General features: G+C 47.4%; 2 protein-coding genes and 1 long non-coding RNA gene across 8 annotated transcripts in view; 2 read left to right on the top strand and 1 right to left on the bottom strand.

Moving 5' to 3' along the window:
• The window catches only part of LOC308470358 (E3 ubiquitin-protein ligase RNF213-like), a 97030-nt gene extending 93286 nt beyond the window's left edge, over nt 1-3744 (top strand). For all 5 annotated transcript variants that reach the window (XM_080993512.1, XM_080993513.1, XM_080993514.1 and 2 more), the window contains 4 exons: nt 164-361; nt 1130-1219; nt 1335-1513; nt 2162-3744. In XM_080993512.1, coding sequence (XP_080849638.1) covers nt 164-361; nt 1130-1219; nt 1335-1513; nt 2162-2315 — 621 coding nt within the window. In that variant the 3' untranslated portion in view covers nt 2316-3744. The remainder of the gene's footprint in view (nt 1-163; nt 362-1129; nt 1220-1334; nt 1514-2161) is intronic.
• LOC308470668 lies at nt 2373-10854 on the bottom strand. Of its 2 annotated transcripts, none has more exons than XR_013982524.1 (2): nt 10669-10854; nt 2373-4023 (listed from the first exon to the last, which is right to left on the bottom strand). It is a non-coding gene; the product is annotated as an uncharacterized lncRNA (long non-coding RNA). The 2 variants fall into 2 exon arrangements; XR_013982525.1 differs by lacking the exon at nt 10669-10854 and adding an exon at nt 5226-5325.
• Nucleotides 10855-10912: 58 nt separating this feature from the next.
• Nucleotides 10913-14896, top strand: part of LOC308470357 (E3 ubiquitin-protein ligase RNF213-like) — a 92525-nt gene continuing 88541 nt past the window's right edge. The window contains exon 1 of the mRNA XM_080993511.1: nt 10913-11073. The gene's annotated coding sequence lies outside the window, so the exon portion shown is untranslated. The remainder of the gene's footprint in view (nt 11074-14896) is intronic.

Below are 14896 nucleotides of genomic sequence, written 5' to 3'. Positions count from 1 at the left end.
AGACTGAACATGAAGTTATGACAGCCTATGCTGCATTTGGCTATGTTTTATAATTGTTTCATATCCTGTAGGGTTGCCTGCATTGCATGCTCATCTTTTCTTTAAAGCAAAAGGAAGCAGTGATGAATGTATTCTGGTGGATTTTTGTTCCCTTGAATTACAGATTTCTCTTCCAAATTCCACAACTGGCATGATCAGTGGGAAGTTGCTATCCTACAGTGACATCTGTGAAGCGCTGTCTGTCACCGAAATAACCTTAGGATTCCTGGCTAAGGCTGGAGGAGACTCAAAGATGACTTTGACTGAATATGTTGAAGATATCCTGCAAATGGGCAGTCAGACAAATGACCACGTGCTGAAGGTGAGTGCAGGGGATCAGGGCCTTAACTTGTCTCTATGGGGTAAGTGTAAACCAGGCTAGACTAAAATAGTAAATTTATCACTTGCCCCCAGTTCAAGGAAGGCAGCTACCATTCTCCCTACCCCATATTCTTCATAATTTATCTTTGCTCCTCAGGTAGGAGTGACCGCAGGCACATGTTCTCAGGTAGCCCTTTGCAGTCCCCTAGAACAGCTTAGTGCAGCCAGTGTTGAGACACATTTAATTAAAAGAGGCTTACAGTATGGCAAGAGTTGGGAATATGCCCAGCCCTTCTTGCCATTCTTAGAAGGATGTGTGCTGGGGATGATGATGAGCAATGGTCAACTTTCAGTACGAGTTCTGCATTCAGTCCCTACTCTTGCACAAGTGATGCAGGAGAGTGCACTGCAAGTGATGGGACTTATTTTATTGAATCATTCTTGTTACTTAGTTGATTTTTTTCTCATCAAGATTGCTTCAGTTACCTGGTTCTTGCCAGTTTCCCTGCTTATAGTTACGGCGGGTTAGTTGTATTAGTCTGCTACAGTGGAAAAATGCATAAAATCAAGTGCCCTATGACAGCCTAAAGACTAATGTACTGAATTTGTAAATCAGGTGCCACAAAACTTGTTTTTGCTTAAGTTCTTATATATGGGTTCTTTTAAGCTTCCCCATCCCAGTTCTAAATTTGTCTTTCATAGCTTTTGTAAAACTAGTTCTGACTTGTAACTCTCTTTCAAAAAACAGATGTTTGTGTGTTTCTTTCAGGCACTGAGCCAGTGTCACCTTGAGCACACCATTGCACTGTGGCAGCTCCTTTCGAGCTATAAATCCGAACAGCTGCTGCATCTGAAAAGGGTAGGAAGGACAAAGTGGGGGAAAGTGTGTGATAACTTGATGATTCATTTCTCTGTTTCCCCCTCTGCTCCTAACAGTGCTGTTGTGTCTCTCTTCCTTACCATCTACCTTCCAGGATCCCTTCGCAGAGGTTGGTGCAGCCTATAAAGAGGAGCTCACTGCAGAGAACACAGAACTCCTCAATGCCTTCCTTATGCAGGCTGGGCTGGGGTCCTTCCTCCAAGAGTTGCACGAAATGATCATCCTGAAGCTCAAACATCCCAAAGATCAGGAAGAGTTCAAGCCCAAGTGGAGGTAAGAGCCTGTCAAGCCCAATCTTTGCATATTTTCGTCATCACCTAAATCAGGGGTCGGCAACCCGCGGCTCCGGAGCCGCATGTGGCTCTTTTACACCTTTGCCGCGGCTCCGGGGTGGATACTAGCGAGGGGAGGAGGCGCATTGTGCACCCCGACACTCCCCACTGTGGCGGGCGCTGTACTGGCTGTGGCGTCACATGGGGGCGGTGCTTGCGTTAGTCACGCACCGTCCCAACGTCACCTTCCCGCCCGCTGTCAGATCGGAGGGCAGCGGCGCGCATGCAGGTCTACGACTGCGAGGAGGAAGATGACGTCCCTGTTTTGGTCCCCCGGTAGGCCAGCCATGGATAAAGGCAAGAAAAGAAAAATTTCTGAAGAAAACGGAGTGTTTAATGATACATGGACAGAATCATTTGCATTCTCTACTGGAAACAATATATGCAGTGTTATATTTGTTTTAAATGTTGCAATGGTTTTGTGGCTCCCAGTTTTTTTTCCTTCGGAAACGGGTCCAAGTGGCTCTTTTTGTCTTAAAGGTTGCAGTCCCCTGACCTAAATGTAGCTCTTTTTGTGCTCGTGAACAGTGCCATGTACTGCAGAATAGCTGATTATACTTTGTGCTCACTCTCTTTCTCTATTTCCCAGCCTTAGGTACACACTTATTTCATACCTCGAAAGGAAAGGGAGCAACATATTAGAAGAACTAGAGGATACATTCCCAGAAGAGATCCCGCTCTCCCAGTGTATCGCTGCCTGGAAAGTGGCTGCCGCTCTTAAACGAGAACGAAGACTGGGTTAATGCAGCAGCCTCAATGGCAGACAGTGCATCCTCTCTTCTTGCCCAACCAACTTTAAAAAAAAAAATTACTGAAGAGCAAAGTACTGGATTTTTAGGTCTTGCTTTCCTTGCACTAAGCAAAAAAAAAACCACAACAAAACCCAAAAAAACAAAACTAAAGGAGATCCTAACTGAAAGTGTAATTGCACATTATTAGGAATCATTACTGCTTCAGAAGCTGAAGGAAACACCTACCCTCCCTACAACTAACTACAGTGGTACCTCAGGTTAAGTACTTAATTCGTTCCGGAAGTCCGTACTTAATCTGAAACTGTTCTTAACCTGAAGCACCACTTTAGCTAATGGGGCCTCCCGCTGCCACTGTGCCACCGGAACATGATTTCAATTCTCATCCTGAAGCAAAGTTCTTAACCTGAAGCACTATTTCTGGGTTAGCGTAGTCTGTAACCTGAAGCGTATGTAACCTGAAGCGTATGTAACCCGAGGTACCACTGTATATATTTTCCCCATATAAAATGCAAGTTAGTGATTCAATCACATTCAAATAACGGGGTAGAAAAAGCAATTGGATTCAATAGCCAGAACTAGATGTGTAGTGTCACAGGCCGCTGGGTCAGAGGCAATGAACTAATCCTCCTTCTCTCAGGTATTTTACTCTGTGCAATGGTGTTCACACTTTGGCAAGAAATGAATTAGCAACGGCTGAAGTACACCGATGGGTGTGAAGCTGATTTCAGAGACGATGCATCAAACAGTAGTTTTTTATAAGCATTTTATAAAGAAGTACAGGATACATATTTTGGGTAACATATTTTGGGTAATGTGAACACATTAGAAGCCCAGCACTGGAAACTATAAGTACACAGTTAAATGAGTGTGAACATGGCCCTAAGTTATGTCAGTGCTTAGTCAAGGAAATAGTTCAGGTAGCTGCCTTAAAAGCAATTCAGTTAAAAAGCACACACTCAGGTGTGAACTAAGTTGCCTTTAGCCTATCCCCCCCTCTTTTGCCCTTATGAAAGAACTTTTATTTCTGTTGGATAAAAACATAGATATTAATTGGTATTTTTGAACATGCATGCAACAAAAAAAAAGTGTATCTGATTTTCACTGCACTAAATTAGGATTGTGTTTAATATGACATTTGAACTGAGTGATTGAGCTGTGAATCTGATGTGAAGACAACAAACCTCACACTTCTTCTATACATCATTAATGAGTAAGCAATACTCATGGTCTGCTTCAGAGTTGTGCTTACACAATGCATTGGCTAAAGTGATGTCATTAGCAGTGGTGTTCCAATTCATTGTGCTAACAGAGCAGTAGACTTGGAATCCTACTATGGATGAGCCCATGGTCAGTTTTCACCAATGTATAAGAGCTCTATTGCTGCTCACTCCATTTAATAAACCAAATGTTTGCTACAAAAGGCGTCCATTGCATTAACAATGACTTGTATTTATGTGCTATAGTAGGGAAATGCTGGATTATTTAAATTCTGGTTGAGAAAATAATCTTTAAACCAAACTATTTGGGGATGGGGGTTGAATTGTTTCAACCATAAATGAGCTCAATTCAATAGGTGCAGGCACCCTTACCCAGTCCTGCAGAAAATTGTTTTTTGATACAGAAGTATGTACACCAGGGGTCAGCAAACTTTTTCATTAGGGGGGTGGTCCACTGTCCCTTAGACCTTGTGCAGAGCCGACTATATTTTGAAAGAAAGAAAAATGAACGAATTCCTATGCCCCACAAATAACCCAGAGATGCATTTTAAATAAAAGGAGACATTCTACTCATGTAAAAACACGCTGATTCCTGGACCATCCACGGGCCGGATTTAGAAGGTGATTGGGCGGGATCTGGCCCCCCCCAGGCCTTAGTTTGCTTACCCATGATGTAGACACATCATTCTTCCTGGAACTGACAGAACCATTCAGCAGACTTCTCTTTTTAAATGATCGCAAGCAAAGGTTTACTGCAAGGCATTCAACAAAGGGGTAGGTGTGCAATGTCCCACATTAAGTGACTGCTTGTTCTCTGTTCAACATTAAAAGGCCAACACATGGACCGTGGTTCCATGAACATGTTTTTTCTTTTTTGGAGGGGGTTGTACATAATGCTTATTGCCATTATGTGGATGGCCTGTGACTTTTTGCACCTTTCTCTATAAACATCCTTCCCCTATGCATGGTCAGAAACACAGATTTTCTTGATTGGTTCATTTGGTTATCATTCTAGAACAGGCTCCTAGAGCTCTTTAGAAAGTTTAATTGCTCCAGAGAAGCCTGTCTGAGGGCAGGTGATCTACAATCTGCCATTTCACAACAGCAGTTTATTAAGACAACTTGAATGTTACATAAATCCATAGGAGTTATTAAGCTCCATTCTTCTTAAAATGTCCTTCTCAAGCACAATAATGCACTAGAAGGACGAAAAGAAGCCAGACCTCCAGCCACCCTGTGTGTGTGTGTGTGTGTGTGCATAAATGTGCATTTAAAGAGTACTCATTTTAAGTATAACTCTAGAAGTGTAAACATTTCCAAGAAGACTCAACCCACAGTCCTAATGTATTTGAACACTTGCAGAACAAAACATTAATTTTGCTTTCTATTCTGGTAGGCCTGTCTTTGAAAATCATGCCTCCCAGATACACACAGCTCTAGATTTTTCCTAAAACCACAATTTCCCCAGACAATTTGTACTTCTTTTTAAATCAGATTTATTATTCATTCTTGATCACAAGAGTTGTAATTTAAACCTGGCAGCTCTTGTCTTTTGCCTGTTATTAACAGCAGCACAGTAAAAAAATAATAATGCTCATGCCATCTCTTGCATACAATAAATAAATTAGGGTAGCCAGGTTGCAACCTGAAGATTCCCGGTTGCAAACAGATCAAAAGCACTTACAGCTGCACCTTAAAAAACATGACTGCCCAGCTTATGCCAAATAACGATTTTCCTCAACAGGTTCACAGGGGGGTTATGGGTTCGAACCCCACATTGGGTGTGAAATATACTCAGAGTCGCAAAGTGATTTCATGCTCTTTATTCAGCTCATAGTGGTGAGGAGGAATGAATAAATGTCCCCTCACAGTATCTGCTTTATATACATTATTTACACAATGGGCTGCACATGATTGGCTAATTCTGGAATTCTACTGTAAGCCAATCAGGTTGTGGATTCACTTCTATCTGGAGCAGGATTGGGTGGTTCCTGCCAACCAATCATACTGCTGCATTGTTCTAGGACCAATCAGACTGCTGCATTCTGAATCCTATTGTTCTAGGACCAATCAGACTGCTGCCTTTTGGATCCTATTGTTCTAGGACCAATCAGACTGCTACAGTTTGGATCCTATTCAACTCAGTACATAACACCCCTCCCCTCTAAGTTCCAGTCCTGCCCGGGAGGTCGCATTCATAGTCCTCAAGGTATGCCGGCGGCCTACGTGTGCGTTGTGGCCTGGGGTGTTCCCTGGTCCGGGCTCCGGGTTCTGGCTCGTGTTCCAAGGATGCTGGCTGTGATGCGGCTGTTTGGTCTGGTGCAACCGGCTCGCTCAGTCGTGGTTCTGGTTCCGGTGTCCTTTCGGCCTCACGGGTCCTCTCTGTATTTACTGATTCTGCCTCTCCTGCTGGCCCCTCCTGCTCTATGGGCCTCACTGCCCCGCTGTTCCCTTGGGACTCCTCTGACCTGTCCTCCTCCTGGTTTTCTCCCGGGAATCGTCGCCGTATCTGGTCGCAGTGGCGGCGCCAGCATTGCCCCCCATCCGTTAGCACCTCGTACGACACGGGGCCAGTGACCCTGGTGATTGTGGCGGGTACCCATGCTGGGCCTGCCCCAAAATTCTTTGCGTACACTGGGTCCTGGGCCTCGAAGGTCCGGGGGTTCCTGCCTTCCCCCACCACTACCTCATCCTGAGCTCTATCGGGGTGAAGGCGGTCCAATCTGATTGCAAGGCGCCGACCCATTAGTAGTTCAGCGGGGCTCCGGCCAGTCGTTGAGCTGGGGGTGCTGTGCTGTGCTAGAAGGAATGTGGCAAGGCGGTACTCCCAGTCCCCTTGCGTCATGCGGCGAAGGGTGTCCTTGGTGGTCCGCACCATGCGTTCTGCTTGGCCATTGGTGGCAGGGTGGAACGGCGCCGAACGGATGTGGCGGATGGCGTTCTGCGCTGTGAAGGTTTGGAATTCTCCTGACGTAAATGCAGTCCCGTTGTCTGAGACGAGAGTGTCAGGGAGCCCGTGGGTTGCAAACAGCCTGCGTAGTACCCGGATGGCTGCGGACGTGGAAGTGGACGGTACCAGTGCGACTTCCAGCCATTTGGTGTAGGAGTCCACCACTATGAAGAATGTTTTCCCCTGAAAGGGGCCAGCGAAATCCACATGCAGGCGTGACCATGGTGCTCGGGCGGACTCCCAGGACTGGACTGGGGCCCTTGGGGGATCTGGGCGGGATTCTTGGCAGGCCTGGCAGTGTTTGACCCAGGCCTCTATCTCTCCATCGATCCCCGGCCACCACACATAACTCCTGGCAAGGGCCTTCATTCTTACTACCCCTGGATGTGTCTCGTGTAGGGCTGTGAGGACCCTTTTGCAGAGGGGCTGGGGAACAACGACTCTGCTTCCCCATAACAGGCACCCCTTGTGGGCCGACAGTTCATGTTTGCGGGTTGTGTAGCCGGCGAATTCTGGCCCGGGGCTGCTGCTGGGCCATCCCCTCCACACCCAGTCCAGGACCCGGGAGATGACCCTATCTTTCTTGGAATGGTGTGCAACTTCTTGTGCCTGAATGGGGCGGTCGGGAAGCAGCTCCAGGCTCATAACCTCTTGTGCAGGTGCTGGGTCAGGGCCTGTTTCCGGTAGTGGTAGCCTGCTGAGGGCGTCCGCATGGCCCATCGCCTTCCCAGGTCGGTGAATCAGTGCATACTGGTAGCTGGCAAGGAAAATTGACCACCTGAGGACGCGAGGAGACAGCACTTGGGGGGTCTGCTTTTCGGGGGCAAACAAGCCAAGCAACGGCTTGTGGTCAGTCACCACGGTGAAGGGCCGCCCGTACAAGAAATCATGGAATTTTTTTACTCCCTTTACGATTGCCAGACCCTCCTTGTCGATTTGCGAGTAGTTCCGCTCGGTTGTGTTGAGTGTCTGGGAAAAGTACGCCACCGGTACCTCTCTTCCATCCGGGAGTTGGTGCCCCAGGACAGCTCCAATGCCATAGGGTGAGGCGTCGCATGCTAGCACCACCGGCAGCCTCTCGTCGAAGTGTGCCAAGACCGAGTTTGAGACAAGCAAGTCCTTGACTGCCTGGAATGCAGCCTCCTGGCGCTGGCCCCACACCCAAGGGGCCCGCTTGTCCAGGAGTCTGTGTAGGGGCTCCGCTACCGCCGCCTTGTGGGGAAGGAAGGAATGGTAAAAGTTCAATAGTCCCAAGAAGGCCTGAAGTTCAGTCTTGCTCTTGGGCGCTGGGGCATCACAAATGGCCCGTACCTTGTCCCCAGTCGGGTGGACCCCTTCTGCGTCCACCATAAATCCCAGAAAGTCCACCTGAGGCACTCCTAGTAGACATTTTTCCCGCTTCACCTTGAGACCCGCCGTCTGGAAACGGTGCAGAACGGTGCGGAGGCGGTCCTCAAACTCCTCTGGTGTGGGGCCGGCAATCAACACATCATCGAAGAAGGGGGTGACGCCAGGAATCCCTTTAAGGAGAGAGTCCATTATATTCTGGAATATGCCTGGTGCCACGCTGACACCGAATTGCAGCCGCTTTACCCTGAACGCTCCTCTGTGCGTCACAATCGTCTGTGCCTCTGCTGTGGCCTCATCTACTGGCAGCTGTTGATATGCTTGGGCCAAGTCCAGCTTGCCAAAAATTTTCGACCCAGCCAGGGTGGCAAGGACATGGCTGACCACTGGCACTGGGTATGCGTGGGCCGTGAGGGCCTTGTTTATGGTACATTTGTAGTCTGCGCAGATGCGGACCGAACCATTAGGCTTGACGGGTGTGACGATTGGGGTTTCCCAGGGAGCATTAGGCACCGGCTCCAGCACTCCTTGCCCTACGAGTCGGTCCAATTCCTCGTCTATACGGGGTTTCAAGGCGAACGGGACCCGGCGGGCCTTGAGCCTGACCGGTCGTACTGCGGGGTCAAGCTGTAGCGCAATGGGGGGGCCCGTATACTGTCCCAATTTCCCATCGAAAACCCCTGGAAATTCCTTGCATATGGCGTCCACGTCCACTTGTAAGCTAGTGTGGTTCACCCCGGTGACAGCTAGCCCCAGTGGTCCAAACCATGCCAATCCCAGTAAGCTAATGTAGGGGCCCTTGACCACAAGCAAGTCCAGTTGCCGCGTCCGCCCTCGGTATTGCACCCTGAAGGTCCCCACCCCCATTGTGGGGACCTTACGTTTCTGGAAGTCCCGGAGGGTGAATGGGGCCGGCCTGAGTTTGGGACCCCCAGTGGGACACAGTTTCCTTAAGGTCCTTGCCGAGATTATGGATAGAGTTGAACCCGTGTCAAGCTCCATGCGGCATGGGGCCCCCTCTATCTGTACCTCTACATAAATTTTCTCTACGTTGGGGTGGGGCAACTGGTATACCTGGAAGTCCGTGAGCTCCGTCGAGTTGCCTTGGTGCGTTGGGCCCCGGGACCTGGGGCTCTTGGATTGGTCATCTGATGCCTGGTGTCGGGTGGGCCGAGCCCGACACACCCGGGCGATGTGTCCCGATTTTCTGCACTGCCTGCACTCTGCGTTGCGGAAACGGCAGGTCCTCCTCTCGTGACTCTCCCCGCAGCTTGCGCAGTTCCCTCCTTCTCGTCGAGGCAGCTGTGGTCTGTGCGCTGCTTGAGTGCGCTGCTGTACTCGGTGCACCTCCTCCCTGTCGGATCCTGAGTCGTCGGTGAGGTCTTCATGGTGGACCCTCGGTTGGGATGGCAGGCTCGGCCGTGCCTCTTGGGTCGACCTCTCGGCAGCTTCTGTTGCCAGGGCCTCCTCCAGAGCGACCTGGAACGTTAGGTCCTTCTTAGCGTAGAGGCGCCGTTGCAGCTTCTCATCCTTCAGGCCACCGACGAGGCGGTCACGAAGCATGTTCTCCAGCTCTGAGAAGTTGCAGAACCGGGCGGCTTGGCGGAGAGAGGTCACAAACCCAGTTATGGTTTCCCCAGGGGCTTGCCGCTTTGCGTAGAAGGCATTTCGACGAGCCACCACTGAGGGCTGCGGCGAAAAGTGCCCCTTCAGCTGTTCCATTATTGTTTTGTATGGAACAGTAGCGACGTCTTCAGGCGCAAGGAGAGCCCGGGCGATTTCAAACGTCTCCTCTCCGCAGACGCTGAAGAATATCGCCCTCTTCTTGGCGTCTTCTTCGTCGGTGACCCCTTTGGCTTCTAGGAGGAAGGTGAAACGGGAGGCGTACGCTTCCCAGTCTCCAGATGCTGGGTTGAATGGCGAGAAGCTGCTGTTGGCTGCCATTCTGAGTTCCTTGTGCCCCGGAGCTGAAGCCTGGATACACGGTGCGAGGCAGCGGTGCGGCAGTTGGCGGTGCTGCGGTGCTGTGTGTGGCAGTCAGCTCAGCGGGATCCCATCCTCGTCGCCAGTGAAATATACTCAGAGTCGCAAAGTGATTTCATGCTCTTTATTCAGCTCATAGTGGTGAGGAGGAATGAATAAATGTCCCCTCACAGTATCTGCTTTATATACATTATTTACACAATGGGCTGCACATGATTGGCTAATTCTGGAATTCTACTGTAAGCCAATCAGGTTGTGGATTCACTTCTATCTGGAGCAGGATTGGGTGGTTCCTGCCAACCAATCATACTGCTGCATTGTTCTAGGACCAATCAGACTGCTGCATTCTGAATCCTATTGTTCTAGGACCAATCAGACTGCTGCCTTTTGGATCCTATTGTTCTAGGACCAATCAGACTGCTACAGTTTGGATCCTATTCAACTCAGTACATAACAGGGTGAAAGATTCCTGCATTGCTGGGGGGTTGGACTAGATGAGCCTCGTGGTCCCTTTCAATTCTGGTGGCTGGTGGTGCAACTCAGGTCTGACATCTAGCCTGAAACCTCCTAAGAAAGTCAAAGGTTCAGGTTGCATAACTAGTTACTCTCCTAACTAAGAAACAAAGGCCTGACCATATTTTTGTCCGGCACCAAGAAACAGGTTAAGGATGGCTGCAGGGGGAAAAAAAGATAACGATGTTTTGACTCGAAGCGCTATATTATGATGCCTCTGCATAAAGGATCTTGGGAATCGCGTTACGAGAGGAGGCTTCCCACGGGCAGCAGTGAAAACAAGGTGCTGGACCACAAGGGCCTTCGGCCTGAATCCGGCAGATCCCCTCCTTACGTTCTTCCGTAGCTCTGGGCTGCGTCAAAAGGTGTTTGCCGATGGATGGGGATATTCGGAGGTGACCCGTTGTCCCTTCCCCCGTTCTGCCGGTTTGGAACGAAGCCAAGCCCTGCCCTTGGATGTCTCGCGGCCATCGGGAATTCCCCGTTTCCGGCTACAGCCGGGAGGGAGGGATGGACGGAGCGGCGAAGCTGAGCGGTGGTGGGTGGGGTGGCGCTCGGAAACGAAACTATGCGCATCCTCCAATAAGAAGAAGCCGAGCGGCGAGGAGGAAAGCGAAACTTTGCCGGCTTGCCTTGCCTTGCTCAGCTGCTGGTGCGTCAGAGAGGAGCGGGCTTCGCAGAAGCGGGGAAGCGTCCTTTCTGCTGAGCTGCGGGGTAGCCATTGCGGAGTTAAGCCGAGGTGAGTAACACGAAGGTGGCAGGTGTCGCCTAGGGAAGCAACCTGGCCGGCTTCGCGGCGTGACCCGTTAAAACCTTTTGCAGGCACCTAGGATAGAAACCTCTGCTCGCCTCCAAGCGGGGAAGGGGGGGGATGACTTTTGCTGTCGCTTCTGCTAAACTTTTTGCAAGCTCGGGATGGGGGTGGGGGGAGGGCTGGGACACGTTTTTGTGTTCTTTTGTCCGTTTGCTTTTTCCCCGGCCGTGGGTGGCGGCGGCACCTGCGTGGATATTAAACGGAGTGGAACTGCAAAGGGGGAGTGGGGCACGGTTTGTTACATCGGTTATATATAGGACAGTTTGCAAAGTTGGGCGAGGAGGGTCGGGTAGCTTTCCTGGGTCTCCGCTATTGCCCTCGCTATTGAGGTGTGCTGTTGGTTTTGCTGCGATGGGAAGACGAAAAGGTCCCGTCCCCCCCGTCCCCCGATGATATTGTGAATTTAAGCAAGTGGCAGACCCTCCAAAGTCCGCTTCTTTGCTTTTGGGCTGCGGGTCATGCGCCCCTCGACGACTTTCTGTTTCACTTCCGTGAGCAGACGCTGGGCCTTTGGAACTTTCCTTTTTTATTTTTAAAGAAGTAATGTTTATTGCATGCTCATGCCGGAGACAATCTCCTGGATCTGGGAAGGATTCAATGGCTGGAGTAGCCGGGTCAACTTCTTGATAATGGCCTAAGTATGGGCCGTAAAGGTAAGAAAGGAAGTGGGGCAAATAGGTGGGCCCCCTTCCTCAGCTGGCTGTGGTAGCTAAGCGAAAGCCCTAGGTTTGATTTTTTTTTTGAAAGAGTGAAATTTGTTCCAATTTGTGTGGTAAAAATAGTAATTTGCTGGAAACCAGCGAATAATGTGTTGCAAACATATAAAGAAGGTAATCTCAATGAATTCTGGGGTTTGTAGTGCAGCACCAGCTGCATCTACCAGTTGTAGGTGAGGTGGAGAGACAGAGACTGATCACCCGTTATATTTGCATAGTGGCTGCTGATTGGGCCATTGCACTATCTGGCCCCGGGCCTGGAGTCCAGGGGTTGTGTGTGCTGAAGTGAAAGCTTTTGTATCTCTCTCTCTCACTCTCTCTCTCTCTCTCTCTCTCTCACACACTACAGTATTAGATATGGGGAAGAGCTGAGGCAAAATTTACAGACCTTCTGCACTCTTCTCTTTCCTATTTCAGTTAGTAGTGTCCAAGCTATTTCAACATGTATGTTCCCAAGATGCTATTTTGACACCAATATTCTAGTTTTAAAATGGCAGCCGTCTCCAAGTGCCCAGTGTGGGGATGGGCCTTGTGCCTTGCCACCCTTCAGTGGGTTTTCCTGACACGTTTCCCAATCCTTTAACAGTTGCATGTTATAGGCAGAAGTTAAGTGGGTGTAAGTGCCTCTTTGTCTCTTTGCTGCGGAAGGACGGCTTCTGCCAGGAGATTTTGAGGTGTGATCCTTTTGGGAATCCGTATAAATAAATAAACCCCAGAGGTGTTGTGAGGTGACAACAGCTTCCTGTCCTCAGCACCTTGTCTCAAGTGGAGGAGTCTGAGGAATGGAGCCAACTTTGTCTTTTCCCATCGCCAGTGTAGGTGGAATCGTGAGGCAGCAATTTGTGTTTGGCCTCCTCAGAATAAATACATACATATACACACATATGTTCCTTTGCTGTTAAGGACTTGTAAGCCAAACTGCTATAACCTTAAAGCACATAAGTAGCTGTGCAAATAAGTTGCATTGTATTTAGCAAAATATCAGGCAGTGAAAGAGAAAACCGATGGGAGATTACACTTGAATTGGGCCTTGCTGATTCAATGAGACCATTGTGGGTTGGTAGTTCAATACAAAAGCACTCTCCTGGTCAGTGATAAATCGTGGATAATGGAGTACAGTACCGACATAAAGTTTAGCAGTAATGCAGTATAAGCTTTGAAATCTTCATAACTGCTTTGTGTTATCTCACAATGTTTATGAGGTGGACAGGAGAAATGGTTCTTAGTCTTTAAAGGGTGAATGGCATTTCTTGTGTGATTTAAGACAGGCTGCAGTTTCTCTTTGGTTAGTTACTTATAGGTGAAGGGGAAAGTGTCTTTGTATATGTTCAAAGAAACCTTTTTCTTACCCAGTTTCTAAATGTAAATACTGTAATTATGACCAGAGATAGGTTGGGAGTGATACTAAATGGGCACACTAAAAAGAACAGGGATGGGCCTACAAGAAGAATAGTACCTGCAAGAGAGACTTTAAATCACTGCTCCTTCTAACCGGTTTTAAGGAAGAGAGCATGGGTGAGAAGACCACTTACTACCATACTAGCTTTGATTAGTTGCACACTTTGTAGTATTAAAGTGTAGGTAAACTGAAGGCAGAAACTGAGCGAGAGATGTGGTAAATGCCCATCACCACTACGCCCACACTTAAAGCAATATACATATACTGTACCATACTGCACGGCCACTGCCAAAATAAATGTTTAGCTCAAAATACTGACATGCTTAGACACCAAACTACCTGAAGGAGCATCTCCACCCCATCATTCAGCCCAGACACCAGGGTGGATTTGATTTAAATCAAATTGATTTAAATCATGATTTAAATCACTAGTCAGTAAGACTTGATTTATTTATTTTTATTAATTTTTACAGAAAGACTTGTTCTTGCTGGTATAATCTTAATATTTACAACCAGAAGAAGGTTTCATTTTTATAATAAATAAATTTTCAGAGTAGTTTTTACAGTTATATCAAAAATTACTGATTTGGTTATACTATTAGAAATACATAGACAGATACTTATGAAATTATTGTGAGGTTTAATAAGTTAACTGTTTATATTTGGACAACTTTTCTGATGTACTTTATTGGAAGGAGAAAAATAATCATTTTCTTAATAACAGTTTAAACAATTTATTTAACAAAATCAATAACATTATAGCATATGTATCCATGTTTGTTAACTGTTGTGCTTAAATGTTGTTTCCCCCCCAAAAAAAACTTAGACTGAGCTTTAGCACACATGAAAAACTTAAAATAAATCTTTATTTCCCAATGAATAGCCTTTGGACTATAATGTAACTTAAATAGAAAACTATCTTTAGAAAGATTTTTCCTCCAAAAGCATTTTATTTTTAAAATCCGATTAAAATTTTTAAAAATCAGATTTTTTAAAAATAAAAATCTTTAATTTTTATCTACCCTGCTGGACACTGAGATCCAGCTTCGAGGGCCTTCTGGCAGTTCTGTCACTGCAAGAAGTGAGGTTACAGGGAACCAGGCAGAGGGTCTTCTCAGTAGTGGCACCCGTCCTGTGGAACACCCTCCTATCAGGTGCCAAGGAAATAAACAACTATCTGACTTTTAGAAGACATCTGAAGGCAGCCCTGTTTAGGGAAGTTTTTTATGTTTTAAGTTTTATTGTGTTTTTAATATTCTGTTGGGAACCACCCAGAGTGGCTAAGGAGGCCCGGCCAGATGAGCGGGGTATAAGTAATAAATTATTTTTATTATTACTTATTAGAACATCTTGCGACAGGTTTGACGCATTATGACTTAAGTTTATGTCTATTCTTGGTTAGTTTTATAAGAATTTGTTAGGGTTCATGAGGCAAAATACTTTGTATGAGAAGTAGGATTGTTACTGTTATATTTTCACTGAACTTTTCAGCCAAGTTCATTTAAGCCAAAGCAGCTTAAAACTATTAAAATTCACTACAAAGATACAAGTTATAACTTTGATTACATTTTGATGCCTGATGCTAATTTTAGAATTATTGTAATTGAAACCTATCTGTATGCATTTGTGTGTG

This window comes from Podarcis pityusensis, assembly GCF_964106645.2.
Source record: "Podarcis pityusensis genome assembly, chromosome: 2".
Classification (NCBI taxonomy): Eukaryota; Metazoa; Chordata; class Lepidosauria; order Squamata; family Lacertidae; genus Podarcis; species Podarcis pityusensis.
Note: the sequence above shows the minus strand (reverse complement) of the source record. Positions and strands in the feature narration are given on the sequence as shown.